The sequence below is a fragment of the Haplochromis burtoni genome, unplaced genomic scaffold, assembly GCF_018398535.1.
Source record: "Haplochromis burtoni strain Fernald_Lab_line unplaced genomic scaffold, NCSU_Asbu1 Contig_21, whole genome shotgun sequence".
In the NCBI taxonomy this organism is placed as follows: domain Eukaryota; kingdom Metazoa; phylum Chordata; class Actinopteri; order Cichliformes; family Cichlidae; genus Haplochromis; species Haplochromis burtoni.
Genome location: NW_024582382.1, coordinates 2,005,107 through 2,017,829, shown reverse-complemented (window position 1 = coordinate 2,017,829; position 12,723 = coordinate 2,005,107). Strand labels below are relative to the sequence as shown.

The 12,723-nt window shown below is 39.9% G+C and overlaps 1 protein-coding gene across 3 annotated transcripts; it reads left to right on the top strand.

Moving 5' to 3' along the window:
- Window positions 1–1,931: 1,931 nt before the first annotated feature.
- On the top strand, window positions 1,932–12,572 carry mafk (v-maf avian musculoaponeurotic fibrosarcoma oncogene homolog K). Of its 3 annotated transcripts, none has more exons than XM_005920283.3 (3): window positions 1,932–2,127; window positions 7,981–8,057; window positions 8,137–12,572. In XM_005920283.3, exons 2-3 carry the CDS (start codon window positions 8,013–8,015, stop codon window positions 8,572–8,574), a joined length of 483 nt encoding a protein of 160 aa, XP_005920345.1. In that variant the 5' UTR covers window positions 1,932–2,127; window positions 7,981–8,012; the 3' UTR covers window positions 8,575–12,572. The 3 variants fall into 3 exon arrangements, with proteins under 3 accessions (XP_005920345.1, XP_042074555.1, XP_005920344.1); XM_005920282.3 differs by having other exon boundaries at window positions 1,934–2,122; XM_042218621.1 differs by having other exon boundaries at window positions 1,932–8,057.
- The last annotated feature ends 151 nt before the right edge of the window (window positions 12,573–12,723 follow it).

Here is a 12,723-nt window from a genome sequence, read left to right as displayed (position 1 = left end):
TCATCCGCATACACTGCTGCCAGATGGACAGTAACAGAGGGTTATGCCATTGACTGAGCAGCTGGATGTCTGACTGGTGCAGAATATTCGCGGTGGTCCTGCAGAGACTCTCCAGTTTGATCTCTTTCTTTTCTCTGTCTGCACATTCTCTAGAAAACAAGCAATGCACCACACTTTTGTATTTACATTTTCTGCATTGTATCCCATCATCTTATTTCACTTAATATGTGATCCTGATTTACTCAAGCTCATCTTTAATACAGTCCAATAACAGTTATTCTAATAACTCATTTGTGTCTCATCTCATCTATAATCTGTGATGTGATGCAAGTAACCTGTACACAAAGAAGGTTACTCATTTGGTTTATTTGCTTTTTACTCAAAGCAGGTTCCAGCACAGATGAAAGGACGGAGCCAACCATCCTTAGTAAACAACTGATTCCATATGCGATTCGGGGGAAAAGGTTGAACTGTTGAGTCATTTGCCATAAATGATGACATTCATTTTAAATCTATCCCAGTCTGCTTGTCTGGCATAAAGCCAGAGTACAAAAAAAAAACAGTTCTAAGGAATTAGTCAGTTTTTCTGTAAGCAAGCTTTTGTGAATCGTATAAAGGACTACTCCTCTCTGACTCAGAATTGTCAGTCTCCAATGTTTTTGTCAAGTGCTTTGGAAAAACTGTAAATGTTAAACCATCCACCCACCAGAGAGAAGTCTGCACAGAAAGATCTCAGCGCACTGAATCGCCCAGCCAGAAGCCAACTCAGCATTTCTTCTTTATTTACTAATAAACTACAACTCATTCTTTATCTAAAGGTCACACTTTTGTCATGGATCTGACATTGTGTCTGTGTGCCGCTCTGTTTCCTCATTCGCCTCACCACTTGCTAAAGATAGCACCATTAAACATCATGGAACAAAAAATGATTCAATAATGAAGCTGCTTTTGGCCTAAAATGGTCAAAGAAAAAAAAAAAGCTTCCCTGACGTCCTGACAGCATGTCCATGCTCAGATTTTGAAGAGATGTATGGTAAATGCACAATAACAGCTCAAGAGAGTATTTAACTGTTTGATATTTGTCATAGGTAGCCATAAACCAATAAATAACCACAAATGGCTGAGTATGCACTTTAATAAAACCAACCAAAATCTACATATTTGGATGGCTTTGGATCCAGATGTTCACTTCCCCAGGGTTTTACTGCATTGTACAGCAAAAAAAAAAAAAAAAAAAGAAAGAAAAGTTTTCAGCAATTTCAGCTGCCCAGCTCAAAGTGTTTTCTAGTGTCAGCACACTGCATCTGACTATAACAGGCACCATAGTTCAAGTCAAAGCTGAGATCTTCTAATACCATATAGCTGCAGAGGAAAAGCCATACAAGTAGAGGCCATAAAAGGCTACTGACTTAACATATTTACATTCAGTACTTAATTACCCAGAATAACCTGTGACGCTATTGGCAGTAGTGCAGTTAAAATAAGAGAAATCCTGGGACTGCTGAGCTACTACACCACATACTTTCCTCAGGAATGGAATGCTGCTGCTGCTCCTCAAGTCTGAGGGAGGAGGTCGCTGTTTTCCCTCACTCAAAGGTATTTTTTGAATACCTTGTAGTGGAGAGCTGACTCAAAAATATAGGAGGAGGAGAAGAGGGAAGGAGGGGGTGGTGAGCATAGTTAGAGAGCAACAGGTTTATGACTTCCTTTAGAAATCTGAAGTTTTTCTTGGCTAATGCTGGCAACGTGAGCTGACTTTCTGCAGATTAGTTTTGTAAAGTAAGCAAAAGCAGTCGCCAGCAGTATCTGTCTTCTATTTATGGCCTCCCCCAGGCCTCCCCCCTCCCCACCCCACCTCCCCAGACTGACGTCAGCACAAAGTTATTTTCATGAATGGAGGGGGCGGTCACGAGGAATCGGTGACGTGAGTGCTTGCGGAAGCAGAGCGTGGAATGTTGGTACATTGTTGTTGTTTTGTAGTTAATTTAGTACGAGGATACGCCGCTGCCCGTCTGTGCTGGACGCTTTTTACCAAGTTTGTCAACTTGCTTCACCGGTTGTCGAGGAAACATACTTTGACAGTTTTACACACTCCGGTCCACAGATATCTGAGTCCACAGAGGTGAGGTTGTATTTTTTTTAATTATTTATTTTTTTCGGAAAGATGTTTTGACATTCCTTTCTAAATTACTCGAGTTCTCACGGTGACATAGTGGCGCACGCAAACAGGCTTGTGTTGTGCATCCTCTTCGTAGGATAAGTTTTGATCCCAGTTATGAAAGCTCATGTTGATTTCGTAGATTTGTTGCTTTCGGGCGGACACGTGTTGTGCTGGAGATACATAATACAGTGCTTCAAAAGTGGCGCAGACCTCCGAGCAGTCGCATATAGGAAGTTAGAAATTGTATGAAAATATGTAAAAGGGGGAAACAAACGTGTGTTTTGCCGCTTTCCTGCGATTTGAAATGGTTCTTTGAAAATAACAGCAGTGATTATGACACTGACTGAATGCGGTCCCTTTAAAAAAATTATAGCTAATAAATTTTATAAACTGTATAACGAGCGAGGAGACGTTTTCGACCAGCATTGTGGGAGGGAAGAAAAATAAGACGATAAAAATCACACTATTTCTTCGCACTTCTCATTAAAAGTAAAGCTAAAGTTACAGAATGTGTTACAAAATATGTTTATATACTATTACTAAGCATGCCTGAACCTCTAAGGTTTTAGATTATAACTTTTTCTAGAACGAAAAAAACCCAAACCCCAAAATTGCATTTCCCCCCCCCCCCACATGTGTGTTTATTTATAGCATTTCTGTGACTTGAATGAGATTTTCGGAAAATGGAAGTGAAATAAACTTCCTCACTTTCCTATTGAAACAAATCCATGTACAACATTTTTCACATCCTCCTTAATTTTCGCGCTCTTCCCCAGCTCATGGCAGCGAGGTTGATAGCGGGTGCTATAATGCAGAATACCAGCCTGCTTTTGACATTGGAATCGACACGTGGTCTGCATTTTTAGACATGTGGGACAAAGGGCACGATGTGGAGTGGAGGTAGACCACCAGGGTTGACTAGCCTACAAGAAACAGCAGAAGGAACCCATATTTCCACAAACGATGAATCACTTTAGAGACTTTATCTTATCGCCGTGTTTAGCTAGAATTCCTGCTCTGCATAACTCTTAATGAATTGGGTAAAGATAAGAAAACCTTGAATTACAATGACTAATTGAATTTTTGACCATGGCTCTAAAATAGCTCACAATGATCTTCTTTGCAGTCTTGTATGTCCACCTTTCAGTTTGCCCTTTGCCATTTACTTAAAAACTTGTGATTAATATATGGAAAATATTTGTGTCTGAGTAACTTGTTCCGCTTAGATGGTCACAGGTTGATGTCTTGAGGGGGGGCTTTATGATTCAGTTGTTTCTGGTGGGTGCACACTGACTTTCAGTCTGAAGCAGTAGGAGCAGGGTGTGCTCCTGTCATGAGGTTAACATGTGGTTCAATCACCAAAGTGATGATATCTTTTTTGGATGGAGAAATTACAGCAGCTGACTCATCATACCAGTATGGGACAGTGGGGGGGGGGGGAATTCCCCTGAAGATGCAACATGTGGTCAAATTGTCTTCCCTTTGTTTCTCATTTTGCCGGACAGTGGTGATGGATGAAAGCAATGCAGAATGCGAGACCGTTTTTGTGGTGGAGTATTGTGAAAGTGAAATGTTTGTGGTTAGCAATGCTATGACTCACACAGAACACGTTGGCTGTGATGTGTTTTGCTCCTCTTACTGGAAAAAAGATGTCAAGTTTTGATTACTGACTGTGGAAGCCAGTGATTTTTATTTGCAGCCGAACATGCCAACCAGAGTAGACACAGGCAATAAGAGGTGACTGTTTGAACAGGTCTGCCTTGCATCTGTCAAACGTGACTCCCTGGCAGTTATATAGCATTTGAGATTGTTCCCTCTGCCACCGGCAGCGACTTGTATCAAGTCATTTCTGTCAGAAAGACTGGATCTCAAACCACTGCTTTCACCTCATTATGGTCAGAGGTGTGGCAAATGGCAGAGGTACTCCTGTAATTATATTGCCGGATTGTGTTGCTGGGAATTCTCTGTTGATTCCTGATGGAGCTGGATGCAACTCTTGATTCTGTTGTGATTCAAACTCAAATCAAATAATTCGAAACGTTTGCTCAACCTATCTGTCCTGAAAGAACATTATCGAAATCTTTAGGACTATTATTAGAAGTGACTGAATATTAATAGGTCTTCTTTTATTCACTAATTATTAGTTATAATTTAAAAAAGGACCGATGTGTCCACTTTTCATTCTTTACATCGTTCTGAAAACCAGTGTCGATGACTGGGAGAATATCTTCTCACAGATATTCGGTGAGATCTCCTCCCTTTCCGCAAGAAAGTTCCGCTGGTCATGCCAACCATTTCTGAGGTTCTCTGTACTTTTCCTTCCTCTCCCTGAAACAACGGGATTTTCCAGGAAATGTCAGATCAGGAGGGTGTGATTCCCTGCTGCTGGTTGTCGCTTTTACCAGTAAACAGCATGACTCACTGCTCAGCTATGCTCTCCATTTCCTTCACATAATATCCCACCAAATGTGCTGCGCTGGAGAAAGAGCAGAGTGCTGCGTGCCTCAGTCTGTGAAGAAATCTCTCCACCCCCCTCCCCTTAGAAAAGTGCAAGAAATGCAAGCGCTTTCTCATGAAGACTAAAGTTGAATGTCAAGGGCAGCATTAAGTCTGCTTTGCGCTGAACCCCCTCCCCAACCTGCACAAAAAGAGAAGAAAAACAAAGAATCCAGACAAGCCAGCTCTGCATTTATTAGTGAAGTGTGAGCGCATAAGTCTTTGATACGCTGTTTATTTTAGGGGAAGGCTGGGCCCCACAGTTACCTGCTGTAACTGAACAGCAGCCATGAACATGACCCGATCCCTGACTTCAAAAACAGTAAGCTATACTTTAACCACGAGGTATCGGTGAAGGAAAGGTACATACATTTATTTAACTGGCTTGGTCTCAGATGTAGAGCAAGGTTATAATGGATTTCTTGTCCCACAATTGTTTGCCTAGAGATGATTCTTTTTAAAATCACTGTTTTCTTGCTTCTGCTCTGGTTTACTTGCTTTTGAACTAGTTAAAAATATTCATAACATGCATCTGTACATCTTCAAAAGAACACAGCAGGCAACATTGTGCTTTTTGCTCAAATCCCCCAGCAAACAAGCAGAGCCGTGAAATGTTTGTGCTTATAGTGGATAGACAGTGGAGCATTTACTCCAGTGAGCACTTATTTGGTTATCAGTCATCAAAGGGGTGTCGTTAGGAATAAAACAGTATTGCTTGTTGTATATCAAAATGAGGGAAAGTGAATTAAAAAAAAAAATGAAGCACTTTGTTTACAATTTGTCCCTCAAAGGAACACAACAATAAGGAAGAAAGACTCCTGACTTCCACACGTAAGCATGCGTAGGCTGTTTTCCATTTATTTGGCCAAGTGACAGATGTGCGATACTTCAAAATTCCAGACATTTTGTGAAATTTGCAGCCATTGTTTTACAAGTGGGTTTGTCTCCACTCCACCCCCGTAGCTGAGCGCATTGCAGGATATATTCAGACTGCATGTTCCCTCTTCAGCGAAGGTTCGCCTGTGTGCATGTGAGGGTTTGCACATGTGTGTTCGCTCAGGAATGTGGTTTTGTTCTTTACCCGCCAACTGTGGCTTTTCTTTGAGGTATTTTCCCAGACTCCTTTCCTTACTGTTATGAAGAAAAAAAAAAGCCTAACGTAAGTTGTTTTCTTGACTATAGTGAGAGGACGTGTTTTGTCTGTCTTCTCTGTGTGGTTGCTGGGGTTTGTTTTGTTCTCTGGGGAAACTTTGGTGTCCTAATCAAGAAAGCCGTGTCCCTGTGCAAGTTGCAAAAACATAAGCACATGCCTTAAGAATTTCAGGCAAACAATCTGGCATATTGGTTCAGACTGGGGACCTCTTGTATAAAGATCAGAGAGGCCCCAGTCCGCTTTTCCATGATTTTTGCAAGGAACATACCCAGGGACCCCCCTCTGACGCAATACCACTTAAATTAGACCGTTTAGAGCCAGCTTGCTTTTGAGGAATGTTTTATTTTAGTTCATCATCTTTATTTGATGCCTCTAAAATCTCAGTTATGTAATTCTTTGCAGCATGTTTTGCAGATAAATAAAGGACATCAGCGAGCACACCAGATGTTCCTTAAATCTCTAAACCGAAGTTTATGTGGATTCTGTTTGTAGCTGTTCGCTCATTACACACATTTGCCATGTGTTTATTTTCCAAGTTAGGATTCTGACTTGATTTTCTATTTCAGGACAATGACTTAGTAATGTTTAAAAGACAAGAAGAAGAAAAAAGCATTTGTTTTTCTAAGTTTTCACTGCACTACTGGTCTGAGTTAGAATCCCCTAGAGGCCCTGTATTAACAGAAATATATATATATCACACAATGAACAGCCACACCCACAGTATTTTCTTCCACGAATGCTTCAGCTAATAGGTCTGAAGAGAATATTTCCCCTCTTACTGAGGGTATCACTTATCGCATTGCTCCCTTTAAATTGTTTAGTTGGCAGAAATTTGTGTCAGCACTGCGGGCTAAATATATCCACGAGCGTTAAATAAGGGCATAGGGCAGCTCAGGAAAGCCCAATGTAAGAGGATCCAACCACAGAGAGACGGCACTAAATCGATAGACTACATTGTCTCCCAGCAAAAATACATCAGTGACTATAAAGGAAACTATTTCTCTGTGACACTCTATCTTTAGGAATTTTCCACATGCTGCCCTGTAAAGTTCAGCAGAACTATAAATGTTATACTGATGTGATGATTTGCTTTGATGAGGAGGCAGAATCCTGTAGACTGCTGCTCTGTAAATCCAGAGATGTCAGATCAGAAGATAAATGATGAATTTAAGAGGGGAATTGAGGATTTTTGTACACAGGTTGCCTTGAAGTTAGCAGCACAAGTTAGTGCTGTTCTTTTTTTCTTTTGGTCTGTACTATGTATGGGCTGTGTTGCGGTTATGAATGAGACTTGTTTACCCTTTTGGTGACCATGTGACTCACACTCCCACGCCCATTTGCAGGGCGTTTCCATGGTATCTGTTGAGCATGGAACAGTGCACTCGTAGTCAAGCTGGTCTGTAGGTCTTGAAATGGAGCCTTTGGGGGATGTGTGCCTCTCACAGGATCGCAGCTCAGCGCTCTTGCTTTTTTTGGCCATGGCAGCAGTCTGGAAAGCATGTGGCTCACTGTAATGAGTACAGAGAGGCTTTTCTAAATACTGCCCTGGCAAAATCACTGAGGCAGAGAGCTTAAATGCAAAGTTCTGTGACGAGCAGGAGAGAGGTTGCCTGTTTCTAATTTTGCCTGGTCTAGTGAACTACATTGTCACGGCCCTCTTTTTAATATGTAAAGACAGACAAGCAACAGTGCTGACAATTAATAGAGTCATGCTGCCATCTGCTGGTATTTATGTCACTAACAAACAAACATGAGCACTGACATATGATGTAACCCTGGGATGTGACGTCTGTGCAGTAAACTTCTCGCGTATCACCACTGGGGGTGTCATTTCTGCTTATCTGTCATATCTGAAATGTCAAATAACATGTAAGTAAAAAATATCAGTATCTCATTTTTAAAATATAGTGCTTGAACTAAAATGCACTGTTTAAAATTCCTGTATGTTAACGCACTCTGCAGCAGAAGTAACCCGAGTAGTATAAACTAATGATATGCGCAAAGTAACACATGCTGCCCAGTCATTCTAGTAGAATAACTTCACTACCTCAATTGCTTCTAAATTGCCAACATAAGTAGCTGAGTAAATCTGCTTAATTGTAATTACTTTCGTCCATCAATAATATGTTCTGTTTCACTTACTTGAGGTCGTATGTTTTTTACTTTTCAGTGTCTTCTGTGAGATTCTGGTCATTTGTCTTCATGCAGGGAATGACGACTACTTTTAAGACGAGCAAAGCTTTAAAGGTAAGCATGAGAAGTTTGAAAAATGTTTTAGTGATTCACGCCTGCACACAGTTCTTCATGCACTGCTCGTGTCTTGCAGGTCAAGAAGGAGGTGGGTGAGAATGCCCCTGTGCTCAGCGATGATGAGTTGGTTGCCATGTCTGTGCGGGAGCTCAATCAGCACCTGCGTGGGCTCACCAAGGAGGATGTTGTGCGATTGAAGCAGCGACGGCGGACCCTGAAAAACCGCGGCTATGCCGCGAGCTGCCGCATCAAACGTGTTACCCAAAAGGAGGAGCTGGAGAGACAAAAGACCGAGCTGCAGCAGGAGGTGGACAAGCTGGCCCGTGAGAATGCCAGCATGAGATTGGAGTTGGATGCACTGCGAGCCAAGTATGAGGCTTTGCAGTGTTTCGCACGGACTGTGACCAGAGGGCCTCTCTCACCAGGCAAAGTTGCACCTACCAGCGTCATCACCATCGTCAAATCTACCAGCCAAAACAACTCCAGCCCATCCGCTTTCTCAACACCTTCCTAGTGTTGACAGGACTGGGCTCTCCTTTGCCTGCCTGGTCCTTCCTATTTCTGACCTGGTCTAAACCTACTCATCCCACACTGAGACGAGGCTCGGTAGTTAGACTGAGGGGTGGCCGGGGTGGCAAGCTCTATGTGATGTTATGCTGCATTCACAATTCTGTCTCCCTCTATTTGTCTCTTTTACACAATCTACATTGTCTGTGCACTGTGCAAACCCCCTTCCTGACAACCAGCACCGGCAGGTTATCGGGCCTCTGTGACCCTACCTCCATGACTAATAGCAGAGATTTGCTTTTACTCAAATTTCAAGTATTTGACACGCCTTAATGTGGCAGCACATGGTCTGGGACACCTCTCATACTTTATGATGTAAAGAATAAAATACGAGAGGTTTAAAGTAACGCATATGAGACAGTATGGATACTTTTAAAGTCTTTGCCAAATCACATTTTCTTTGTATAAATATTAATGAGCCTCTGTGTCTGTTGCCTTGAACAGTTCTACATGTGATCTATGCAATATCTCACATGTATTTTAACACAGAGGTGATATCTTTCCACTGTGAGGTCAAATGGACACTTCTTCAAGGCCACAGTTATCAGATGCCTTTGAAAGCTAGCCAAACGCGGCACCGGAAACTTATATGCTTAGCACTTTTAGGAGGTGCTAAGCAGTAAAGTCACTTGACTAAGTGTTTGAGTAACATGAAATCTTATGTAGAAATGGTTCTGAGGGATCTTTGCGTTATACTGTTGACAACTGACCAATGTTTAGCTAAAAAGCTATACTAGTCTTTTAACCATGATACCTATATAAGTAACTTATTTAGAAAGCAATACCAGTACAGTTCAGAGAAGTTTGAATGATGCAGCTAAAAGTGATCTAATCTGGCAGTTTTGAAGAAACACCTTAAATTAATATTTGGAAAGAGTTAAAATCACCCATTACGATAGAATTTGTCTTTGTCGGACTGGACTGTGTTTCCTTGTACAATATTCTGAAAAGTGCCATTTGTGCCTTCATTCCTCCTACTGGCAACTGAGAAAAGACATGTCTGAGTACCGTCAGATTTCAGAAGGGGTTCCGATCTCTCTTGTCAACTACATTCTAGTTGACAGATAGCTGAAAAGTACTGTTATGTTATGTTGTCAAAGACAGTGTAGGCAGTTGGAGCTGTTGCATGTGATTGCATTTGTGTGTTGCCCCTTGACTCAGAAGTTTCTTGATATATATTGTAGAAATTTTTTTAAATTCTGTTTAAATGGTAAACTTGGTCAGACTAAATTGCAAAACTGGAAAGTGATTAAGGAACATGCGTTTGACAATGGTGTCTTTCATCAAATAGCACTTAGAGAAGACTGTTAAGATACAGTGAGTAGAAAAAAAAAATCACAGGGCCACTTGTTTAAAGAAGGAAGTTACGCTTGCATTTCTGCAGTTACTGGAGCTTAACTAAGTGAAAACACAATGTGGTCGGACCACTTACAGGAAAGTTGTGCCGAATGTAACTAATGATAGTGAACTACTATCTGCTGAGGCACTTACTGAGTGGTGTTTAATCTCTTTTCTTTATGCAACTCTTGGTAGGTAATCCATATTGGATATAATAATAAGAGCAGACCTTTTAAGTATGATGAAATTCAAGTTGCTTACTGTATATTACAGACTAGAGACGGCAAAGCTCCCACCGCTTCTGTTGTCCCTTAGATTGAGAACTCCGTCCAAATAGAAATCATTCCTAATACTGGGTCACAAGAAGTGCTGCTGCCGGTGTTGGTATTTCCAAAACAGTAACCAGCTACTTTTCTTTTGACACGCTCTTCTACAAGAGAACTCCTGACGCCCGTCTCTAGAAACTGTGGTGTCAAGATAACTAAATGCAGTAAAGGCCTTGCTCTCATTGTACATTTTGTAATATTTAAATATGAAATTCACTTGAAATCGAGCTGTTCTTACCGAGAATCCATTCCCAATTTGGAGTGAAGTCAATAGATTGTTCATGTCAGGATTTTCTCTTGGCTAAGAGGACATGACTGTTCTTCCCCTGTTCCATAGCTGCAAAGAACAGTATGGGGAACTTTGCTGCTGTACAACCTGCTGTGATTTATAAGCAGGGGCATTGCTGTGTTCTTACTCTCATTTTGTATTTTTCATTTGGTTTGTGTCAATACAGCCCATGTTCTTTTTTTCCTGATACTTAGTTTTATAAGCATATACATTATATAAATATACATTATATAGTACATATTTTTCTATATTTATGTCTTTTACTATGCTGGGAGTGGTGTGATTATGTAATCGGTCTTTGAAGTCTAATTATATGAATGCTGAACTTTTCTCTTAAAAAGAAAAAAAAGGAAAAAAAATAGTATTCAAATTTACAACGAGAGAACTGTTTTCGTAACTTAAGTTTTGTGAGTATTTATGGCCCAAGAATAGTTCTTCTCAGCATATTCACAATGTATCTAATGCACGACTTGGACAGTAACTAGGGTTACATGCAGGCTGCAGATGACCTTCTGTAGAAGCTATCATATTTTGTCATGTCAAATTTGATCATTTCGAGTGTAACACGAAACACTGCCTAATATTAAAAGTGCCTAATTTCAACCAAGTGTTTAGTTTACAAAATAGGCTTTTGGGCAGCGTTAACTGAGGAATTATTAAGAATATTGCAAATAGAATATGAGGAAAATTTGCTCTTAAAACAGATCAACCTGCATGCAAACCTAGTCCGCCCCTGCAGCCACTAAACCTGGTATACTTTTCTAAATATGTCAAGCCAGAAATTTCAGTGACTGCAATGCTTTTGTAACTGCTTAACAAAAAACAAAACAAAAAGAACCCCAAAGCTCTTTTACGACTGTTCACCCAGGCCTCTTACAGATAAGGAATGTGTCAAGCCTTGGACAAATGAGTACATATTACCTGTTTACATAACTTATTTCTTGAGCACATTCACCTAAAAGGCTTTGTGGCTAAAAGCATTTTCTGCATAGCATTACAGTGACCTCTTGTGGTTTAGTTTCCAAGCAAAACTAAGCTACATCAGGGTTTCTTTAATTTTTAGCACTTATTACTGTATTTGAGTCTGAGGTGAATACTTTTTTAGGAGCACACCTAAATAATAATTACCTGAAAAAAAAAATAGTTTCAAATTTTAAAGTATATATTTATGTACAGTGCCTAAATAAGGACAAACCTTCCTCTGGGTGAATTAAGTTCTACATTTCAGTATGACCTAGCAGAGAGTTTATTCATGCTCTTTTCTTAAGCTACCCAAAAAAGTCTAGTAGACACACAAGTTTAAAGAAGGTTAAAGATGTAGATACATTAATGTAGACATGTTTATAGGTGAAAATAAAAAAAAACCTTCCTGCCATGAGTGAATACAAACCTTGGTTTGATCAGCTTTCTTTCTACATCGAAGTAAACCGCAGTTAATACCAAGGAGCAGTAATAGAACAGATCTTTTTTTTAAATCTTTCATACAATAATTATAGCAAATGCATGTACAGAAATGTGCATGCTTGTATATCTTGAGTAAGCATTCGAGGTGATCAGCTGTCTTTGATTAAATAAGCTTCAACACACAAGCTTTGCCAGTCCTACAAGCTATAGTATTTAACTTTAGCCATGTAGAAAGTCAGTTTTAATATTGTAAGAGTGGAGCATGTGTACAGATTAGGTGTGGCTAAAATTATGGATGAAATACATTGAATGTTAGTTTAACAGCAGCAACTTCTGCGTTTGTGAGTTTGAGATAAATGTCTCGAGGCTTATAGTGACTGTCAAATAGCAGTAAAAAGGCAGCATAAATTGAGTATGTACCATTCATGACTTGTCATTACTCTGCTCATATATTTTATATTTATTTCAATGATTTGTGTAATTTTATTAAAAAGAAAAAACACCTAAATTATTTTTTACATTCATTTACATGTTTTCTTAATGAACTACCCTCATGTACAAATAAAATCTATGTTGTTTCTGCTCTTATTTAATGTGTGGTAAATTTATTCCTATAAATAACGGTCACTGAGTCTTTTTTCTCATTAAAACAAAAAACATGTGAGTTAGAGAAGGAAACCTCTTATTTTATTTGGCTGATTAAGAAACAAGAATAAAACAATTTTGAATGTTTTTATAC